The 18863-nt window shown below is 35.2% G+C and overlaps 1 protein-coding gene across 3 annotated transcripts in view; it reads right to left on the minus strand.

Moving 5' to 3' along the window:
- The window catches only part of POT1 (protection of telomeres 1), a 58295-nt gene that overhangs the window by 11828 nt on the left and 27604 nt on the right, over window positions 1-18863 (minus strand). For all 3 annotated transcript variants that reach the window (XM_064702743.1, XM_064702742.1, XM_064702744.1), the window contains 6 exons: window positions 14859-15149; window positions 10671-10826; window positions 4548-4708; window positions 2160-2245; window positions 973-1017; window positions 374-530 (listed from right to left, as the gene is read on the minus strand). In XM_064702743.1, the coding sequence (XP_064558813.1) occupies window positions 374-530; window positions 973-1017; window positions 2160-2245; window positions 4548-4708; window positions 10671-10826; window positions 14859-15149 (896 nt within the window). The remainder of the gene's footprint in view (window positions 1-373; window positions 531-972; window positions 1018-2159; window positions 2246-4547; window positions 4709-10670; window positions 10827-14858; window positions 15150-18863) is intronic.

The following is an 18863-nucleotide window of genomic DNA, read 5'->3' on the forward strand; positions in this document are numbered from 1 at the left end:
CACTTTAGTCAAAGCTATTTCATTAATTCATTTGGAAACTATTCTACCTCTTTGCATATCCCATTTTAAAACTGTAATAACGAAACACTTAAGATACTTCTATACAACTGCGGTATGGAAAAAACTGTACTGCTGCAATTGCAAATAAAGAAAAATTATTGTTTTGAAAGTACTCAAAGGATTCTGTAAATGAAACTCATCTGATGACTTAAAAATTTCCTACTTATTATCAGTGAGTTTCAAATCTTTACACAAAATTATATAAATTTACATTTAGCTTATCTTACACAGAAGTTGAAAACACATTGGAAATCTAGGCATCCCAAAACACACAGAGCAATTCCTAGTTACTAATACTGTGCAAAACACTTACAAGGAGTTGCATTTGGAACAATGAAGTTTAACAGACTGATGGAGCTTTTGGGGTTTGTAAGTTCTCAGCTTTGCTCTAATGCGATACTGTTGAGGAGCTGTGCTATTTGTTATGGTTTTCAGTTCTGTGTTACTCAAATCCTGATGATCTGTTAATACTGCAAAACAATACACAGAGAGATGAAAAAGCACCACACATACTAATAATCACCATAACATCTGTAATACTGGAAATGACAATGGCAGGTATGCATTCCTCTTTATTTCCAACTTTTCTTTCCTTCCCAGCCGCAGGCTCAGTTTTATCAATAGAACTTATTATTACAGTCAATAAGATAAATCAAATCAGGCTGTGGGAGCATGGTGTACTTCCGGGTACAGAAACACAACAGGTACAAAAACCAAATGAAAGTAGAATATACAAATATGCTCTATTCCTTTAAAAACAAATAAACCCAGTACAACATACATGCATTTATGCTCTTGGAATTTATACTCTTAGAATAGCTCTTCCTGTAATAACCTTTAAGATAACGTTTCAAAACTACTTTTGTACTTCAGCAAAATTAAAATTCACCTTATGTTCAAAATGTTACCTACCTGTAACAGATAACTGCTGACATCTCTGTAAGTGCAGTTCGAGATCTAAAATAAAGAAGAACTGCCTAATTATTTTCCTTCCTTCTTTCCTTTTTTGTCATACAAAAATGGACACAAGGACACATACAAACAGGTAGGTACATAGATAGACAGGTAGATACACACAAAACCAAAAGCTGAAAAAATGAAAATCCCAATAATGTATGAAAACAATACAATAACAAACAAACAAAAAGCAGCAAAAGTAAGCAGAAGACATACACTGCATATCAAGAGTTAATGTATTAGAGGGGAAGTTAGCCTATACATTAAATAGCAATGCTTATCAAAGTGAACACTTTTCAGAAGTATACTATGAGTGATCTGCTGACATAAATTGTATTCATCCCCTGTGATCCTTCTGGACAAGAACATAAGTACATTATTCTATGACCAATACAGACTGTCTGGTCCCCCCTCTGAACAACCTCTATTACACACAGGGAGTGCAGTAAAAAGGCACACAATTTTTTCTAAATTTTCATTTATGGACTGGACATGAAGCATTTATTCTTAACTTTTGCATCCTTTTAGAAATGTCTTATGTTTTTATGTTAATAATAGCTGAGAAACACAGATTTTTAAAAGCTCGAAGCAAAGATACAGACTATGTCAAACCAGCTTTAGAGTTTAATTCCCTTTTAGTTATTCTTTTCCCAGGCTAAAATACCATTCAGAAAATAATATGGGGTCTGTAGAACCGTCTACAAGATATCACTGTTCCATGGAAGCGCACCTTACACCTCCGTCACTGACACAACTTTCCATGCAACAGCTTAAGAAGGGCTCCTCAACAGGCAGCTGTTTAGTAGCATTTTCAGTGCCTGTCTCTGCAGAATTTCCCTTTAGAGGGAAGCACTTACATAACTCTACTCTGTGATCTAATACAGTATGATTAAGAAGACCATCTGTGTTTAAGAATTTAATCACTAACTCCTACAAAAGTATCTTTCCATGTAATATGAAATGCTTGTGCTGGAAGACAAGAAAGAGTAATGTAAATTTCCAGTCTAATAAACTGAAGGAATTCTCTAGGACTTTGAATGTGAAAGTAGCATTACACACATAGAGAAGCAGTAACTGTGACCTTATCTTGACCATAGATATATATTAGAAGAAAGAGCAAATCAGCTTTCAGTTGCTCTTACCTGTAACATTGCCAAAAGTGCTGTCTATGTCCATTGAACAGCTTTCCATATTCTGACTGTCTGTCAGAGTAACAGATTCTAGGAATCTAGTGATAAATGGCAAAATATTTTACAATCTAGAGAAATCTTTTATATATCATCATACACACACATATATATATGGGATTACATAGACACTTCTATGAAACCTATTTATATACACAGGTACAATGTTCAGACATAAATGTTCCAGCAGAGACCTAAAACTCAACTGAACCAGAATTTTCAGAAGATGATATTAATGATGCACACAAGACACTTTCCAAATCACTTCTGGAACACTAAACACAAAATAGTGCCAGAAGAAATATGTACTAATAGAAACAGAATTCCTGATAATGGAATATGGACTTGGTTACTTAGCCTTTTCTAAGGAATAAAAGAAGTTTATAATGTTTAGAAGCCAGGGCAAATCACTCAGGAGGCAGAAAATTAGAAGTGCCAAAATCTGACTAGAACTTAATATGGCTACTGCTGTATGAGCCAACAAAAACAGCTTCACCAAATATATCATGAACAAAAGAAGGGCTAAGGAGAATCTCCATCCTATATTGGATGTGGGGGGAAACATGACGAAGGAACAGGCCAGTGTACTTCATGTCTTCCTTACCTTCATCTTAATAATAAGACCAATTATTCTCTAACTATCCAGACTCCTGAGCTGGAAGACAGGGATGGAGAGCAGAATGAAGTCTCCATAATCTAAGAGGAAATGGTCACTGATCTGCTACACCACTTACACAGGTTTAGGGGGCTGGCTGGGATGCACCCAAGGATACTGAGGGAGCTGGCTCAAGTGCTCAAAAAGCCACTTTCTATTATTTATCAGCACTCCTGGGTAAGTGAGGAGGTCCCAGTGGAATGCAGATGGTTATCTACAAGAAGGGACAGAGGGGCTATCCAGGGAACTACAGGCCTGTCAGCCTGAGCTCAGTGCTGGAGGCCATGGAGCAGATGACCCTGTGTGCCATCATGCAGCACATGAAGGACACCCAGGGGATCAGACACAGCCACCAAGGGTTTATGAGACACGTCCTGCTTGACCGACTTCATCTCCTTTTATGACAAACTGACCTGCTTAGTGGATGAGGACACAGCTCTGCATGTAGTTTACCTGGATCTTAGTAAAGCCTTTGACACTGTTTCCCACAGTATTCTCCTGCAGAAACTGGCTGTCATGGCTGGGACAGGTGCACATTTGCTGGGTAAAAAACTGGCTGGATGGCTAGGCCCAGACAGTGGTGGAGAATGGAGTTACCTCCAGCTGGTGGCAACTCACAAATGGTGTTCCCCAGGGCTCAGTACCAGTGCCAGCTCTGTTTAGTACCTATAGCAATGATGAGGACAAGGTGACTGAGGGCACAGCACTGTCAGTGAGTTTGCAGGTGACCCCAAGTTGAGCAGGAGTGTAGATCTGTTGGACTGTAGGTAAGCTCTGCAGAGCACTCTGGGCAGGCTGGACTGACGGCCAAGGCCAGGTGTATGAGGTTGGACAAGGTGAAATGCACTTCAGTCACAACAACCCCATGCAGAGCTACAGACTGGGGCAGAGTGGCTGCAAAGAGGCTCAGCCAAAAGGGACCTGGTGAAGGAGGTGGAGCACAAGTCCTGTGAGGAGCAGCTGAGGGAGCTGGGATGGTTCAGCTTGAAGGAGAGGAAGCTCAGGGGGGACCTTAACATTTATCTCTACAACAAGGGGACAGGAAGTTGTGGTGAGGTGGGGTCAGCCTCTTCTCCCAGGTGACAGAAGGAGAGGAAATGGCTTCAAGTTGTGCTTGGGGAGGCTTACATTAAATATCAAGAAAAATTTCTTCACAGAAAGTGCTGTTAAGCATTGGAAAAAGTAGCTCAGGCAAGAGTCATCATCCCTGGAGATGTTTTAAAGCCATGCAGATGTGGCACGTAAGAGACATGGTTAAGAGACATGTCTAAGTGGGGCACTTGGACAAGGCTTACATTTGGACTTGATGATCTTAAAGGTGTTTTTCAGCCTAAATGATTCTGATTCCTTGTAAGACAGTTTAGTAAAGAATGTAAATTATCTGCTTCATTGTGAACATCTTTAAGTCTCACAACTTTCAAGTAGCACATATGCACAGGTTAAAATGTGCATAATTAGAATTAAACTAATCAAAACTGAAATCTTGATCTGTACTGTATTTTAAATTTGAAAAAATTGCCTTTATTTTCTATCCGTCCAAATACTTCTCATCTTAGTGGTGCTAAAGACACATTCTGTTTTCAAGTTTCTGATTCTTAGAAACATTTACAATTCTAAACTGTACAGCTGTTACATTAGCCTAGAGTTTTCAAGAACAATCTAACCAAACATCTACACATACTACTTACTCTTTTAGTTCCTTAACATCTGGGTTACTTTCTGGCAAGACCCCTATTCCTCGACCATAACAGGTGCCACCATGAAGATGAAATTCCATACGTGTGACATCTTCATTGTCAGCACTTGCTTCTTTTGCATGAATACTGTAAATTCTCAGAAAACTTCCAATCTGAAAGGAAAAGAAAAACCCACCTTGATAACACAAAGTTAGTTATTTACATGGAAAATTCTAGTGCTCATGAAGCTTCTTCCTTGTTTTAACTGAACCACAGAACAGCTGAAGCTGGCAGCGATCTCTGGTGATTACCTTGTTCAACTCTTGTGCCCAAAGCAGATCTGTTTGTTTTGCTTTATCAGGAACCATTACTGGCAGCAAAGAGTGATTCAGAACCAGAATAAGCCTTCCTAATAAATCTAATTCTCAAACACACTTCAGAAGACAGACCAAATGAGTCAATATATTCCTTTCCCAAGGGCACAATTTGCCTTCTATATTCCCAACACAGCTTGGCAGAGACTGACACCCTGTGATTTGTCCTGGGAATGATGACATTTAGCAACTGACCTCCTGCTCATCATTGTGCATGGCTTACTATGTTTACATGTACATACAAACATATCTGCTTATTTATCCATCATATCTTACATTACAGATAATATAGCACCAGGAAAAAAGACAATACGTGTTAGAAACGGAAAGGTCTTGGAATTTTTCCTATCTCTGTTAGATCTCCTCAGGCTCATGAAGAATATGCTTCTTGTTTTGCTTAGAATGATTTTGTGTTTTCTGAAAGAGCTTTGCCAAATTACACAAATGGACTTAGGCTAACTTATACAAGCATCTATTAAAAAGAAAGTTATGGAGTGGTGAACACTGGACACATCTTTATAAGTTTGTTTTTATCTCAAAATACCATTCCCATTATCCCCCAAAGAAAACCCACACACCCAACCAAACAACCAAACCAAGCCCAATGTTCTAAAGGCAGATAAAATGGAGACTCAACTACACAGTTACCAAATTTTTTTTAATATAATCTGAGATCCAGATAACAGCTGGGAAGCTACACACGCTCAACAACCTGGTTTTATATTAATTCTAAATATCTTTTATATAGCCTGATAGAAATGACAAATTATTTTAAATTTACTTCAGTTAAAATTAATATTACAGCAGTCAATTTATTAATATTGACAGCTTGAGATCCAACTTTAACCAGTGGAAACTGAAAAAGTATTCCTATTTGATTGGATTGGTCATGTCATACTACAGCACTTTTAAACACATGTATATATGCATAAAAGCAGATGGAGCAGCAACCTGTGTCTAGAATCCTCCTCTTTATCAAGGAACAAACTATGACTACATAATGCTGGTATCAAACTGCTCTTTTGAACAATAATCACACATGAAAAAGGCAGCACATTTTCCAATTAAGGCAGCAGGGACACAAAAAGTGCACTTCAGCTTGCACCTATTTTGCTTCTGGCATGGAGCTCTTACCAGACTTTTAATTCATCTGCCCTGTTAGTAAGCAGCTAATTTTGTTCATTCAAAGCACCACCAGGACAGTTTGTGCATTTAGATGGCAGTTAAGAGGCTTATCCAAAGACATTCTTTTCTTCCTTTCCAGATGCTGATTTTACTTAACTACGAATATCCAAAAGAGCAAAAGACACTCACGTCATAAGACTAATCTAAAGACTATGATGAATGCTTTTGGAGAAAGTTTCTTAAAAAGTTCTTACCTAAGTTCTGATGGAATAACCTAATGTAACTAAAACAGTGTCAAACTACTTCCTTACTGCCAAGAAATTTTCTTATAATTTGGATATAAGCAGGAAAAAGTTGATTTTAATTGACAATTTTTTTTAAAGATAGTATATAAAAAATTAGTATTTTCTTTATTCTAAATTAAATGTGGGAGAGGAGAGCTCAGAAGCCAAGAATGTAAAATGCTGTGTCTGCTTTCTAAACTTGTGTGCTGAAATTCACAAAAAAGTCAACTGAGCTACAAGTTTTAGTACAACATTCACTTTGCAAGACTAATCATCACTAAAAAAATAATCTTTCAAACATTTATTGGATCATTTTCTGAAAATTTTATATTTTATATCACATGTTAAATTTAATTTCTAATATCACTTTGAACTACAAAAAAGAGATGCATAATAATCAGCATTGCCAAATACTGAAAGGGTCTGTAAGGTTCTGAATGTCAGTGTAGAGATGCCTGGGTGGACAGCATGCTGTTTCCCTGGATTCCTTTGGGAGGCAGCCTTGCTTACTGTTAAAAGCACAGAGCAAATGTACATGCTGTGGATGAAAATGTTACTGTATTTCTGTTTACAGAACGCCTGCAGACCGAGCTCTTTATATACATACAGAGCTCTTTGTATTCTGACTCAGAAGAAATTGTGATCTACATTAAAGTAAACACCATGATTCACAGAGCCATCACTAAAATCTACAAACCCAGCTCCTTACTTGACTTTGCAGCAGTTCTGTTTATGACCTACCTCGTTTAGAGGAAGTTAATTTAAAAGTGAAATTAAAGTGAATAAAAACATTTCTTGTAGTAATATAAAATATACTAGTACCCTATTTTCAGACTCATTCAAATATTACTATTTAAAGAATACATATTAAGGGGGTAGAGAGAATTGAAATGCAGAAGTCATATATGCAGCTCCCTGTAACCAGTTAACTAGAACAGCTTTTTAGCACAGGAAATTCTCATGATTATTTCAAAACATATAGTGTGCTCACAATCACTCTGGAATTCACTGAATTCATAACAGCATGTGTCATTGCAGGTAAATAATAATGTTTGTAAAAAAAGGCACACAAGAGGCTGTCTTTATCTACAGGAATCACCTAACAAATTCACCTATACTTATTTTACTGCCTATACTTATGGTTGATTATATTCAGTGGTATTTCTTTGTCATCCTTTTTATTGCACTAATTTTACTGAGTAAATAGTGCACAACTTTCTGCAAATGAGACAAAGCATATACATGGCATTTGGGAACCATCTTGGCCAGTAAGAAATACCAACTTAAATCTATTTAAGAATTTGAAAGACTCAAGAGTAGGTCTTGGGCTTTTTCTTTTGTTTTTTTTTTCCTTTTCAATGAGTAAAAAGACAGAAGTGGGAGAATACAACTCACATGTTAAAGGAATGTTACCTAGGAATGTAATCTATGAAGGTAGATATTGTGGCCATGCAGTTAACTCATTTGAGTTGTTTATTGAAAATGTGACTCTGGCACTAGGAAAGCAAACTTCTTAGACCAAACTACTATAATGAAAGACATGGCATGATATGGTGGGAGAAACAGCTGAAAATATACAGATTCTACATCTGAAGATATGTAACACAGAGCAAATACTGTGGAACTATGGACTCGTACGTATGCTCAAGGTTAATTGTTTCAATTGCACTATCCATAAAATGGATGGCAACACAGAATTGGCGGCATCAAGCCAGAAGAGGAATGCACTGGATCACACATTCAGTGAAAGACAGAAATAAGGAAATCTCTGACCAACTGTGGGCAGCTGGATCCCTGCTGTGCTGACCACTCACTCACCTTGATGCTTACCACCTGAGCAAAATGCCCCAAATGGAAAAACTCATGTCACAAACCTACTCCCAAACTGCATGGCCAAGTCAGTGAGCCCTGAGAAGTTCTGGAAGATTGGCATAAGGCTAAAGAATGTGAAGCAACTGCATTCCAGTCAGTTGCAGGCTGGGGTTCCTACAGTTATGAGAAAGCCTCATCTACTCCAGGTACATTGCCAGAGGAAGAGGGAAATTCAAGAAAAAGCAGTGAACACCATTTTCTTTGCTTAGCTGTAGGTCTTGCCATGTCCTTATGTGCCAGGCAATAATAATCTGCTTCAGAGATGAGATTTCTGAAAATTCTTTTTGTGCTGCTGAAAAGCCACAGTCTGGCCCAGCAGGAAAGAAAGGCCAGTAAATATAGAGGGAAGAGTCTACTTACAGTATTAACTGCAGCATACCTTCAACATTCCTTTAACTAAAGTTCTCTCCATCGAACATTTTAAGTATTGTTTATCTTAAAAAATGAGATAAAGTGCTCATATCTTCAGTATTCTCTGGACAGATGATCTAAAGCTTTTAAAAAACTCTTCCAGCAATTTCCTTGACAATGTGCTCCAGGATTTGACAAAAATTCCCTGTAATATATTATCCACTTTCTCTGGTGTGTAGTACTTAATTACTTGTCTGAACATGTGCCTACAGATAAGATTTTAAAATAAGAACATGCATTTCAAGATTTTATAAATCTGCCCTTCTTGTTATCAAGGTTGTATAAAACAGATTGCTCCTACATAAAAAATAATTTCCAAGCTGTAACTGTCATTGCAAATGGTATACAACAGGCAAGACTGTAACCTAACAATTCTGTAACAACTTACATTAAAAAAGGCCACTCTAAGCTAGTGCTAAGTATAAAAAAGAAGACTGAAAAATAGTGCACTTTTTATTGTGTCTGAAACCACAAACTGGCAAAATATCTAATCACACTTGGGAAGGTGCATGTGAATACACTAATCATCTGCAAGTTCTACATGCTACAAAAATGAATTTAAAAAAAACTTTGCATAACAAGATCCTGAACTCAATAAAATATCATACATATTTGGATTATACTTTTTCATGATATGACATAACTTCCACTAGTATTTAAAAGCCTTTAAAGAAACCCCTCTATTTTAGGGAAAGTTTTATAATATATATGTATGTATATATAGAGATAAAAATTATTCTCTGAAATGCAATTAATTCTACATGTTGCAATCTGAAACTAGTAAGTATTTCTGAAATGTAGTTGTCAGCATATCAGCCCTTTTTCATTGATAACTCCACTAAGACAAGCCACTAGAAAGTGGTGTACAAAAATTACCTAATTTGAAACTTGTACAACTTCTATGACTGAAACTACTGCAACTTTGGATATAGCCAGAGGGAGAAAAACACCCACAAGAGGTCAAGGGGGGTTTCCTAACAATTTCCTTTGAAATTATTAAACCTTCTACTACACAGTGCAGTATCCAGCAAAGATAAAAATGCACCAGAAATGTGAAAGAGCAAGTGGGTAGGAAGTAAAAAACTGAGAGTGAGTATGAAGACTTCCCATGTATCACATACTCAATATATATTGTGATTCAGTTCCTGAATATAAATGGGGGAGAATAATAAAGGGAGTATTATCAGCTAATCAAGAAAATATGTTTTATTAATATTAAAATACTTTTATCCTTCAGATTCAAAACATACCATTTCACTAGAACATAGTTTTTTTACACCAGTTAGCAAGAGAAAAATTCTGGAAGAGAACTTGAAAGTAATGAAACACTTCTGTCGAATTTGTTATGAATTCTTACACAAATTCTTACACTTATTTTGCTATCTGTAATTTGCTTACGAATGGGTGTTAATTTATCAAAATGATTTCACGTCTGCTGATAGACCCAGCATAAAAAAGGGTTATCACTTTATTTTCTGGTAAAATGTTTTCTTAAAAAGGATCTTGAGTATAGCGGGCAAGGCATGAAATGAAAGATGCATTCTTTGCCAAGTTCCAGTATTGAGAAGCAAGATGGCAGTATTGCTGAAGATCTGATGTTTAATTATGTTGTTGTTTTCTCTATCTAAGCATAATCAACATTACTGACCTACTAAATGAAGATTGCACTGCAAACTGCAACTTATAGAACAGAAAATCTTCTATTGATTTAAGAATTAAAGGTCCTTAACAGGACTACAGGTTTAACACTGGATTGTGTAATTTAAAATAATTCTAAAGCACAGAATACATTTTCTGAGAGCATTATTTTCACTGTATTATCTATTATACTGCAGTGTCTGGAAAGTGCTTAATTTGAAGAATTTTTCATGGCAATTTTTGGGTAATGAGCCTGTTTAACACATGTTGAAGAAGTTTTGCATTCAAATAAAAGGTATGGGAAACACAGTGAAAGATAAAGAGGCACATGAAACTAATTACAGCAGAACTGAATTGATGCATTCTCTGAAGTGATTTCTAATCAGAAAACAGGCCACAAAAAGAGACTGAAATACCAAACTGTGCATTACCTTAAGTGATTCTGCCAGTTGTACATGATTATCATAGACCAGAATGTCCACTGCTAGATTTTTCAGCTGATGAAGAAGAACTTTTTCTCCTTCCAGGTCTTTTGCTTCCACAGGCACCTTCCATGTGGGGTAGGGACATTCAGTGCCATCCCAAACCTGCAATGCAAATGAACTATTTCAACGTGCTCAGAATACTTTAGATTCAGACTTTAAATAACTTTTTACATTTCTTTAAATTAAAAATTATTAACAGTAAGAGCTCTTAGTTGTAGTCTCAATCTAAAAGTCCTTAAAATACTTGAATTAGACCTTACAGGATTTTGTAACTTATTACTCCTTACAGAGCATAAAATAACCTCTACAGAGAGCATAATCAAGGGCTAAGACCTAGAATTTGTTAATATTTAAATAAAAAAGAACAGCTCTAGCAAAAGCTCAGCTGCTTATCCAGCACAGAATGGCACAATATTCTGAGCTGGAAGGGACCCACAAAGATCATCAAGTCTAACTCTTAAGTGAATGGTTCAATGGGGATTGAACCCTGAACCTTGGTGCTCTCAGCACCATGCTCTGACCAGCTGAGACAATCTCAGGGTCAGCTGTCACAACTATCAGAATTCATCATATGCAGAACTGTCTGTACTTAATATTTTAATCCTGCTATAAGGGTTTTTTTAACCACTCCAGCTACAGTATGTGAATACTGAGTGCATATACATATACTGCATATGCATATACAGCATATATTGACTTAATTACTGATGATCTCCTATAGCAGTAAACACTGCTAGTTACCCAGAACATATTAAAAAAGCATCAATAGTTAACCTGTATTTATTAACAAGGATTTTAAAACTTGTTTGCCTAAAGCTAAATCCTTGATACACTCCAAGTACTGAAATATCAATAGTTATTTTTCAGCTATCAAAGTGTTGTGAAAAGGTAAGTTTACTGAGAGGCTTAACATCCTGAACTCAAAATCTTACTTCTTAACCCAAACATTATTCTGTAAACTATGGTCTCCTGAGTTTCTGAAGATACACTCTTCTCAAAGACTCAAAAATAATGGTTTGATTTACTGGCATAGTAAAACAAAAATCTAGAAGCATTTGGAATTCTGAAATGCTGCTTTTCATAGAATTTCATACATATAGGTTCAGCAGGAGAACCTATTTTCCAATTTCAGACAGTTTGTGATTCCAAACTTTGTCCCACGAGTTAGACACTGCAGAGGGCAAGAAAAAAAGACGCTAATGCCTAATTTTTAAAGGATTTCTGCCTCTTATACTTAACTGCTTTGGATCAACAGACCCACAGGAAAAGATCTAAGAATCAGCAGAGCCATGTATAAATGCACCAGGAATAACTCATGGAATATGCATCCAGAATCAAGAGATAAAAGGGAAAACTATTCACAGCGAAAATGACCCATGACATCAAATTATGTTGCCAAATAAGAGTATATTCTGAAGGACCCAGATAATGAGGTGGTATATGCTGCCACAGATTAAAAAAAGCCTGTTATCTTCTGATCCTGCACCATGAAATACTTAAAACCACCTTTGAAAGAGAGGTTGTCTATTGCTTGAATTATCACATCTTTTCCAGAACTCAGCTTGAAAACAGATTTAGTGCATATATAGTACAAATTTAGTCACTGACAGAGTAAAGAATCTTGAATTTGTCAAAATTGTCCTTATTTTTCAACTGGCTTTACTTGGTACACTTTGGTAATTCTACACTGGAGAGATGATCTGACAAATGGATTAAAATAACCTGCATGCTCTCTGTTCAGATAAAAAGGATGGTAACTCAGTTCTAAAATGTCCTTTGCCAGAGGAACTAACTGGGCTAGCACCAGGGAACCTTTTAGAGGAATTTCTAAGCTAGTGAAACTTCTCAAAAAAAAATAATTTTCAAAAGTAGTTGGGATTGGGTTTTTTCTTGCACAAATAAAAAAACAGATAAAGCTCCCTACCTCAGGAGCATGGAAGCTCTACTTTACACTAAACATGAAAACATCCTGGTTTCAAACTGTCCTGCTTTCAAAAATGCATACTGGAATAAAACCCAAAACTGGTTAAATTAATTCTGAGTAAGAAACAACAAATTGTTCTATTACTAGCCATGAATAGATTTGAGCTAAAGAAAAGTTAGTGACACCATTTGATCACCATGGTTGGAAAACACTGAAATGGGAAGACAAAACACCTGTTTCTATCTTCAGCAGAATTTGCTCATTGTATGACTTACCTTAATGTACACAATTTAACTGACAGACAGAAAGGAAGAAAAGATTAATAATAAAACTCTTATGAAAGGCATAAATGACAGAATAATTTCTAGTGTGTATTCTAGAAATACATCTCGATCAATATGGAGATGAATACATCTCCATCAATAGTCTTCTCCAATATGACTAACAAAATTCTCAGAAAATGGAAAACACTAACAGCTGAGAGATACCATCTTTATGCCATGCCCAACTCTGCTGCTGTGCAAACAGGAATTAATTTATCAAGTGTTATTTAAAAGCTGTGCTACAGGTGGTGCACAAAATTGCTGAAATTCATTTTAGTTGTCTTTGAAGCAGTCTCCACTAGGTGCATGAGATCAATGCTTATAATAATATTAATAATTTTTCATAGTACAATCAATAATTAATTTAACAGTTTACTTGGAAAAAATAAAAGTAAAACATTATTATAAAATGGATAATCAAAATAATACAATAAAATAATATTTAATGATCATTCAATTTGAGCTGGTACTGAATTGGCTGTTTTGTTTGGCTTTTTTTATTTAGCAAATCAAGAAAAAAATCAAAAATCCGTTGATAAGTTTTTAGAAAGGTTTCTTTTCTATCACAACCAGTATTTAATATCAGAAATGAATTTTGCTATTGTTGAAAAATGGAGGAATTTAGCAACAGAATATTAATTTAGCATTATTAAGCTTGTCCAATGTATTGTAATACATATTTAAGTATTTAATATTCTATAGTAAATAATTAATCAAACATTATTTGACCTCAGACTTCTACCTTCCTAAGTCTACCCTAAAATTTCCCCAAGTCATCACCTTTACAATACAAAAGTGACAAAATCAACTTCAGGTCTTACAACACAGAGAAGTGTGTAAAGAAATAGCAATTTAAGAAAGCACTTGTCTCTGTCCTTGCAAAAGGTCCTCCAATGCAGAATATACACTTATTAATGAACAACTTAATCACAGTCTACAAAGTCATGAAAATTTACTGGGTCTCATTTGCCATCTATTTCACAAGGCATATTTAAATGGAAATGTTTGCAGCAGTTGCAGAATATGTTATAGCGTGCACTTAAGGTTTGTTTCTCTGTAGTAATGCATTGTTCTGTATGAGAAAAATCTTTGCTGCTTCAATGAAGGAGTAATACCAAGTGCTAATTCTAAAAATATTGTAACAATACCGTTTAACACAGTAGAACCAAGAAATAATTTTATGAAGTCACAAAATGGAAAATAAAAGCTTGATCATTACTTATGTTTTAACAATCAAATACAAAAATAAATACAGAAGTGTCTTGGAATAACACCAGACCGATACATCTGAACTAAAACTGGGAATATTGTGGAGATCTCCTTTTCATTTAGTTAATGTTAAGGATCCCCTTTAGAATCTGCTCTCCTGTGCTGTGGCACTTTGCATTTTGTATTTTCAGTAAGCACTGATGCCCAGAGTGCTTATGTGTAACTAAAAGAAGCTACCTGAAATCCATCAAGATAACATAATCCATTCATTCTTTTTAGGAAGTGCTACTTACTGCACTAATCATATCCATCAAATCTAGAAAAACAAACAGTAAATGCTGCTAACTAGAAAACAAGGATACAGTTTAAAACTAACAACATTTTTCAAGATTAAGAAATCTTGTGACATTTATCTACAAATCTTTGTGAAATTATGATCTATATAATGCCATCTTAATAAATCCCTGTAAAAAAACAAATCCGGTGATCAACTTCAAAGACAACCAGGCTTTCTATTCTGTTTTCATGAAAACAAAATAGCTAAGGATCACAGATTTGTTTACACTAAAACATTTATCTACACAGTATTATTTAAATTAATATGTCTGTTTTATTGAAAAATGTATCACAATGTCTTAATAAACGTTAAAAATCTTTTTTTTTAAAAAGGAAGTCTACCTTTAGAAGAAAAGAAGATCCATCCACTTTTGCTTTTCCTACCAGCTGGCAAGTGAGATCAAAGAACAGCATTGGCTGAACACCAGACAATTTTGTTGCTGGTCCAGAGATGGAAATATTGCTGGCTGCCCAAATACGTAATTCTTCTACTGTTTTCTGTTCTTCGTCCATGAACGTGTACACTCTGCTTGAAGTTCGAGGAATTACTGGAGCTCCTACAGTTCCATCAAATGTTAAGGATGCAAATCCCCCACTGGTAATTCCCTGCATCTGTCCATTGTATTCTCTGATCTGTAATAAAACATAAATGAGGAAAAAAAAAGTTTGTACTGCATGGATAAACAAATATATTTCTGCTTTATCATCTGCATGGAAAATGGACCACTGATCATTTCTGTCCCTGGTTCTATTGGGACAACAGAATCAAAATAAAAACAAAGCAACGAAGGTAAAATTAATATTAATAAGAAAACATAATGTATAAGCAGAAATATCATCTTGTACAAACCTGAAGAGGCAGACTAATAGTTACCTGTAACAGTTTCACCTACAGCATCTTTACAGAGTATTTTATTTGCACACATCAAAATATTTGTGTGGGGAAAGTATCAGGATTGCTCTTCTAAATGGGGAAACTAAAGCACAAGAGAAATTAATTTTTAGGGTTTACACAGCAGAGTAATGGCAAAGTTATTATGGATTCCTGGTTTTGGCCCCTCCCAACAGCCATTTCCCAATATTATTGAACTGAAAAAAATATATCAGTTCAAGAAGATATTTGTTTTCCATAAAGCAAGCAGTGATGAGCTTTCATTCCTTGAGTTATGAATACAGCTATCACAACTATCCAACGTCTATTGCCCTGCTCATGCAGGTCTCCTGAATCCTGCTGATTTTGCTGCACATCTGCTGCCATATGAAACACAGTATTTAAAGTCAAGGGCCTAGTCTAGTCTTACTGCTCCCTGCAATTATAGATTTATCTATATCAAAGCACTGCATGACTCATTATCCAGAAATCTGAAACAGTGTGTTTTGCTCCATCCTCTTCTAATTAATGTGGGGTCACCAAGCAAGCAGTAACATGCACGAACATGGCCTTTGTGAGACAGTCTAGTATGGGATTCCCAGTGCTCAACTTCCAAATGGTTGAAAATCCCACTGATCTGCAAGTGCAGAACATGCAGTGTGTGTCAGAAGTTCTAAACAGCAAAACACTGCCAATGATTTAGGACTATATTTTATAAACATGGTGAAACTTAAAAAGCAAACAAATCAGGCATTCATTGACCTTGGAAATTCATATGCAAAGCAGTTCAATTTGGTGACAGGAACTCCTTTAATCCCTGCTACTCTGACATAATGCACAAATGCATTAAGGGTCATCTCTAAGATAAACCTTGATTTACTTAAGCATTCTTCAAACCTGACCAATGGAACACATCAATTCAGAATGAATTTTTTTTCAGTGAAACACTGAAAAGCTTTGATCTTTTAACCTCACATTTAAATATTGAAAATACAAGAAAAGTCAAAGGACAAATAAGGAAAATACATGGTTTCATAACCAATTTCCCCCCATTATCTACAATCTGGAAAAACATGCTCCCCTGTAAGATGTAATATAAACACACAGATTTACTTTAGTTGCTATCACTGGCATTATATTCCATAGCTTCTCTAAACAGGTAACATCCAGAGGGGATGAAAACTCTCATCACTTTTACCTATTCATCCTGTATCAAAATATACTTCAAGAGTATTTTTCATATCTTGTCTGACATGTCAAATATTTCTTGAAGTGTTTTAATTTCTAATTTACCTATTAATTTATTTTGTCATTAAAATCATCATAAAAATATCTTGATTTTTTTCTTAGTAAAAAATTCTGTCCTAGTCCTCTGTGAAGGCTCTAAGCTTTTCACAAAACCAGAAGGAAAGTACTTTGTCTCCCTGGGCTTCCACCATCACTTATTTTCCTCTTTTCCCAAATCCTTTATGTCATGCTTTGAGCATTCAGGAAGCTGACATACTGTACTTTTGACATCTCCCAGTACCCTCATTTAGTGAATTTGAAATCAGCCTTAATGTTGGAAGAGGAAATTCTAAAATAATAACTAAAAAAAGAAATAAAATATGTAAGAAGGTAAATCTCAACTGTCCTGATGAGAAAATTGCCAATGTTCTTTAGCAAAACCAGATGTCCTTAGGCACAGGCAGGTGGAGAAGCCACTGGTCCTCTCAAATATAAACAGAATTCAACAATATTATTTAGTGAACAGAAGAAACAGGAGAAGAAAACATGGAATGGGTTACAGAACAAAGTATTTAATCGCTGGAAAATTACTTGTGTTGGACCCACAAAAAAGATGATGGCCAACAGAAATTCTCTGGGCTTGTCCTTTAAAAAAAAAAATTGCTAAAGTCAAGAGGGATCACTGGAGTGTAAAATGAACAAAATCTATGGAAAGATGTTGTTTCTCTATGGCACTCATGCATATCTCAGACCAAGTTAAGCACTGATAAAGTAAACATGTTGCATTTTCCAAATGATTTTGAAATTGAATTAAATTTATAAAAGAGCCAATCTGGGAGTTTGGCATATGACAATGATTTCCCCTTCAGTAGATTTTGTGTCATTTCTAGACAATGTGGACCTGTTTAAAAAAAAAATGTTGGGGGAGGGTGAAGCAGGGGGTTAACAGGGAAACAAGGCAGACTGCTATCTCTTTAAAAACTCCCTGAGAATTTTAAATAATTTCAATAAATAATGGTTGCTAAATAAAAATATCCTCTGGGACAAAAAATGGAGCAGATAAAATGCATTTAGCTTGTTCTAAGCAAGTAAATTCCAATACATATTGCAAGAATCTTTGGCATAGTTTCTGTAAACTAAAGAACAATAGGTGGAATGTCACCTTAATAAACTACTACATGGACAATAAACTCTAGTGATTTCTATGGGGTACAACCCTATACTGAATATGGTTATTGAAAAGAAGCTAATCTTGAAATATTTATAAATAGATTTACAGCAAAGTAAAATACATCCTTTTTTTTTTTTTTCTGAAGATGGTGTTATTCATTTCACTAAATGGAAAAGTGTGATAGTAAGTAGTGTATAAAGCTGGAATAATAGCATCTCCACAGTAGCTTTCCATCAAAACTGATTGTTAAATTATAGAAGCAAAGGACTATTATGAAACCACTGCAGGCACAGATCATCTTAGAATACCAAAAAATGCCTAGGGAAACAACATATACTAAACTAATGTATGTTTTTATACTAAGAAAGAAGATCTCGTTTTTTTATGATTGTAACTGATGATATTTGTATGAAGGAAAGTATCCTGTCAGAAAAAAACCCCACCAGAATGCATCCGGTATATTTCATTATATTTTGTAAATGTTTTCTCATCTTAAGTAAATAGTCTAAGCAAATTTAGATAATACAGGGTGCTGATTACATTTTCTTATATTTTAATAATGTAACTCTGGTTTACTTGTACCGCCAGCTGTATGAACAGAGAGATACTAATGAAACAGAGAAGTCATTTGAAGTATAAATGAAACCATTTTGAATATGTTCAAATATCACAAGAAGAAAACTGAACTATACAAACTATGTGGAGGCACCTCCTAAAAGAAAACTAACAAAGATAGTCACATGGAAGTAAAATGATTTTTTTGTGTTTGAAGACATGATAAACACATTTAGACATTAGGACCATAAGGGATAGCTTATTCTCCAGCATTCCTGAATTGCTGCCTGCAAAATAAAATTGTTTGAAACATCTGTAGCAAAAGAAACACAAATTAAAGAAGTAAATGAGCAATACAATGTACTTTATTTACCAATTCAATTCACCTGAATATATAAGTATTTTGTGGAAAAATTTGTATGCAAGAAGTTTATATACTTAAGCCAGTTGAAATAATTTCTGGTTTAGTAATTTAAAAAGCCAGCAGGCACTGTGATACTGCTTTAGAAATTCTAATAGAGTA

This window comes from Zonotrichia leucophrys, chromosome 1A (assembly GCF_028769735.1).
Source record: "Zonotrichia leucophrys gambelii isolate GWCS_2022_RI chromosome 1A, RI_Zleu_2.0, whole genome shotgun sequence".
Taxonomy (NCBI): domain Eukaryota; kingdom Metazoa; phylum Chordata; class Aves; order Passeriformes; family Passerellidae; genus Zonotrichia; species Zonotrichia leucophrys.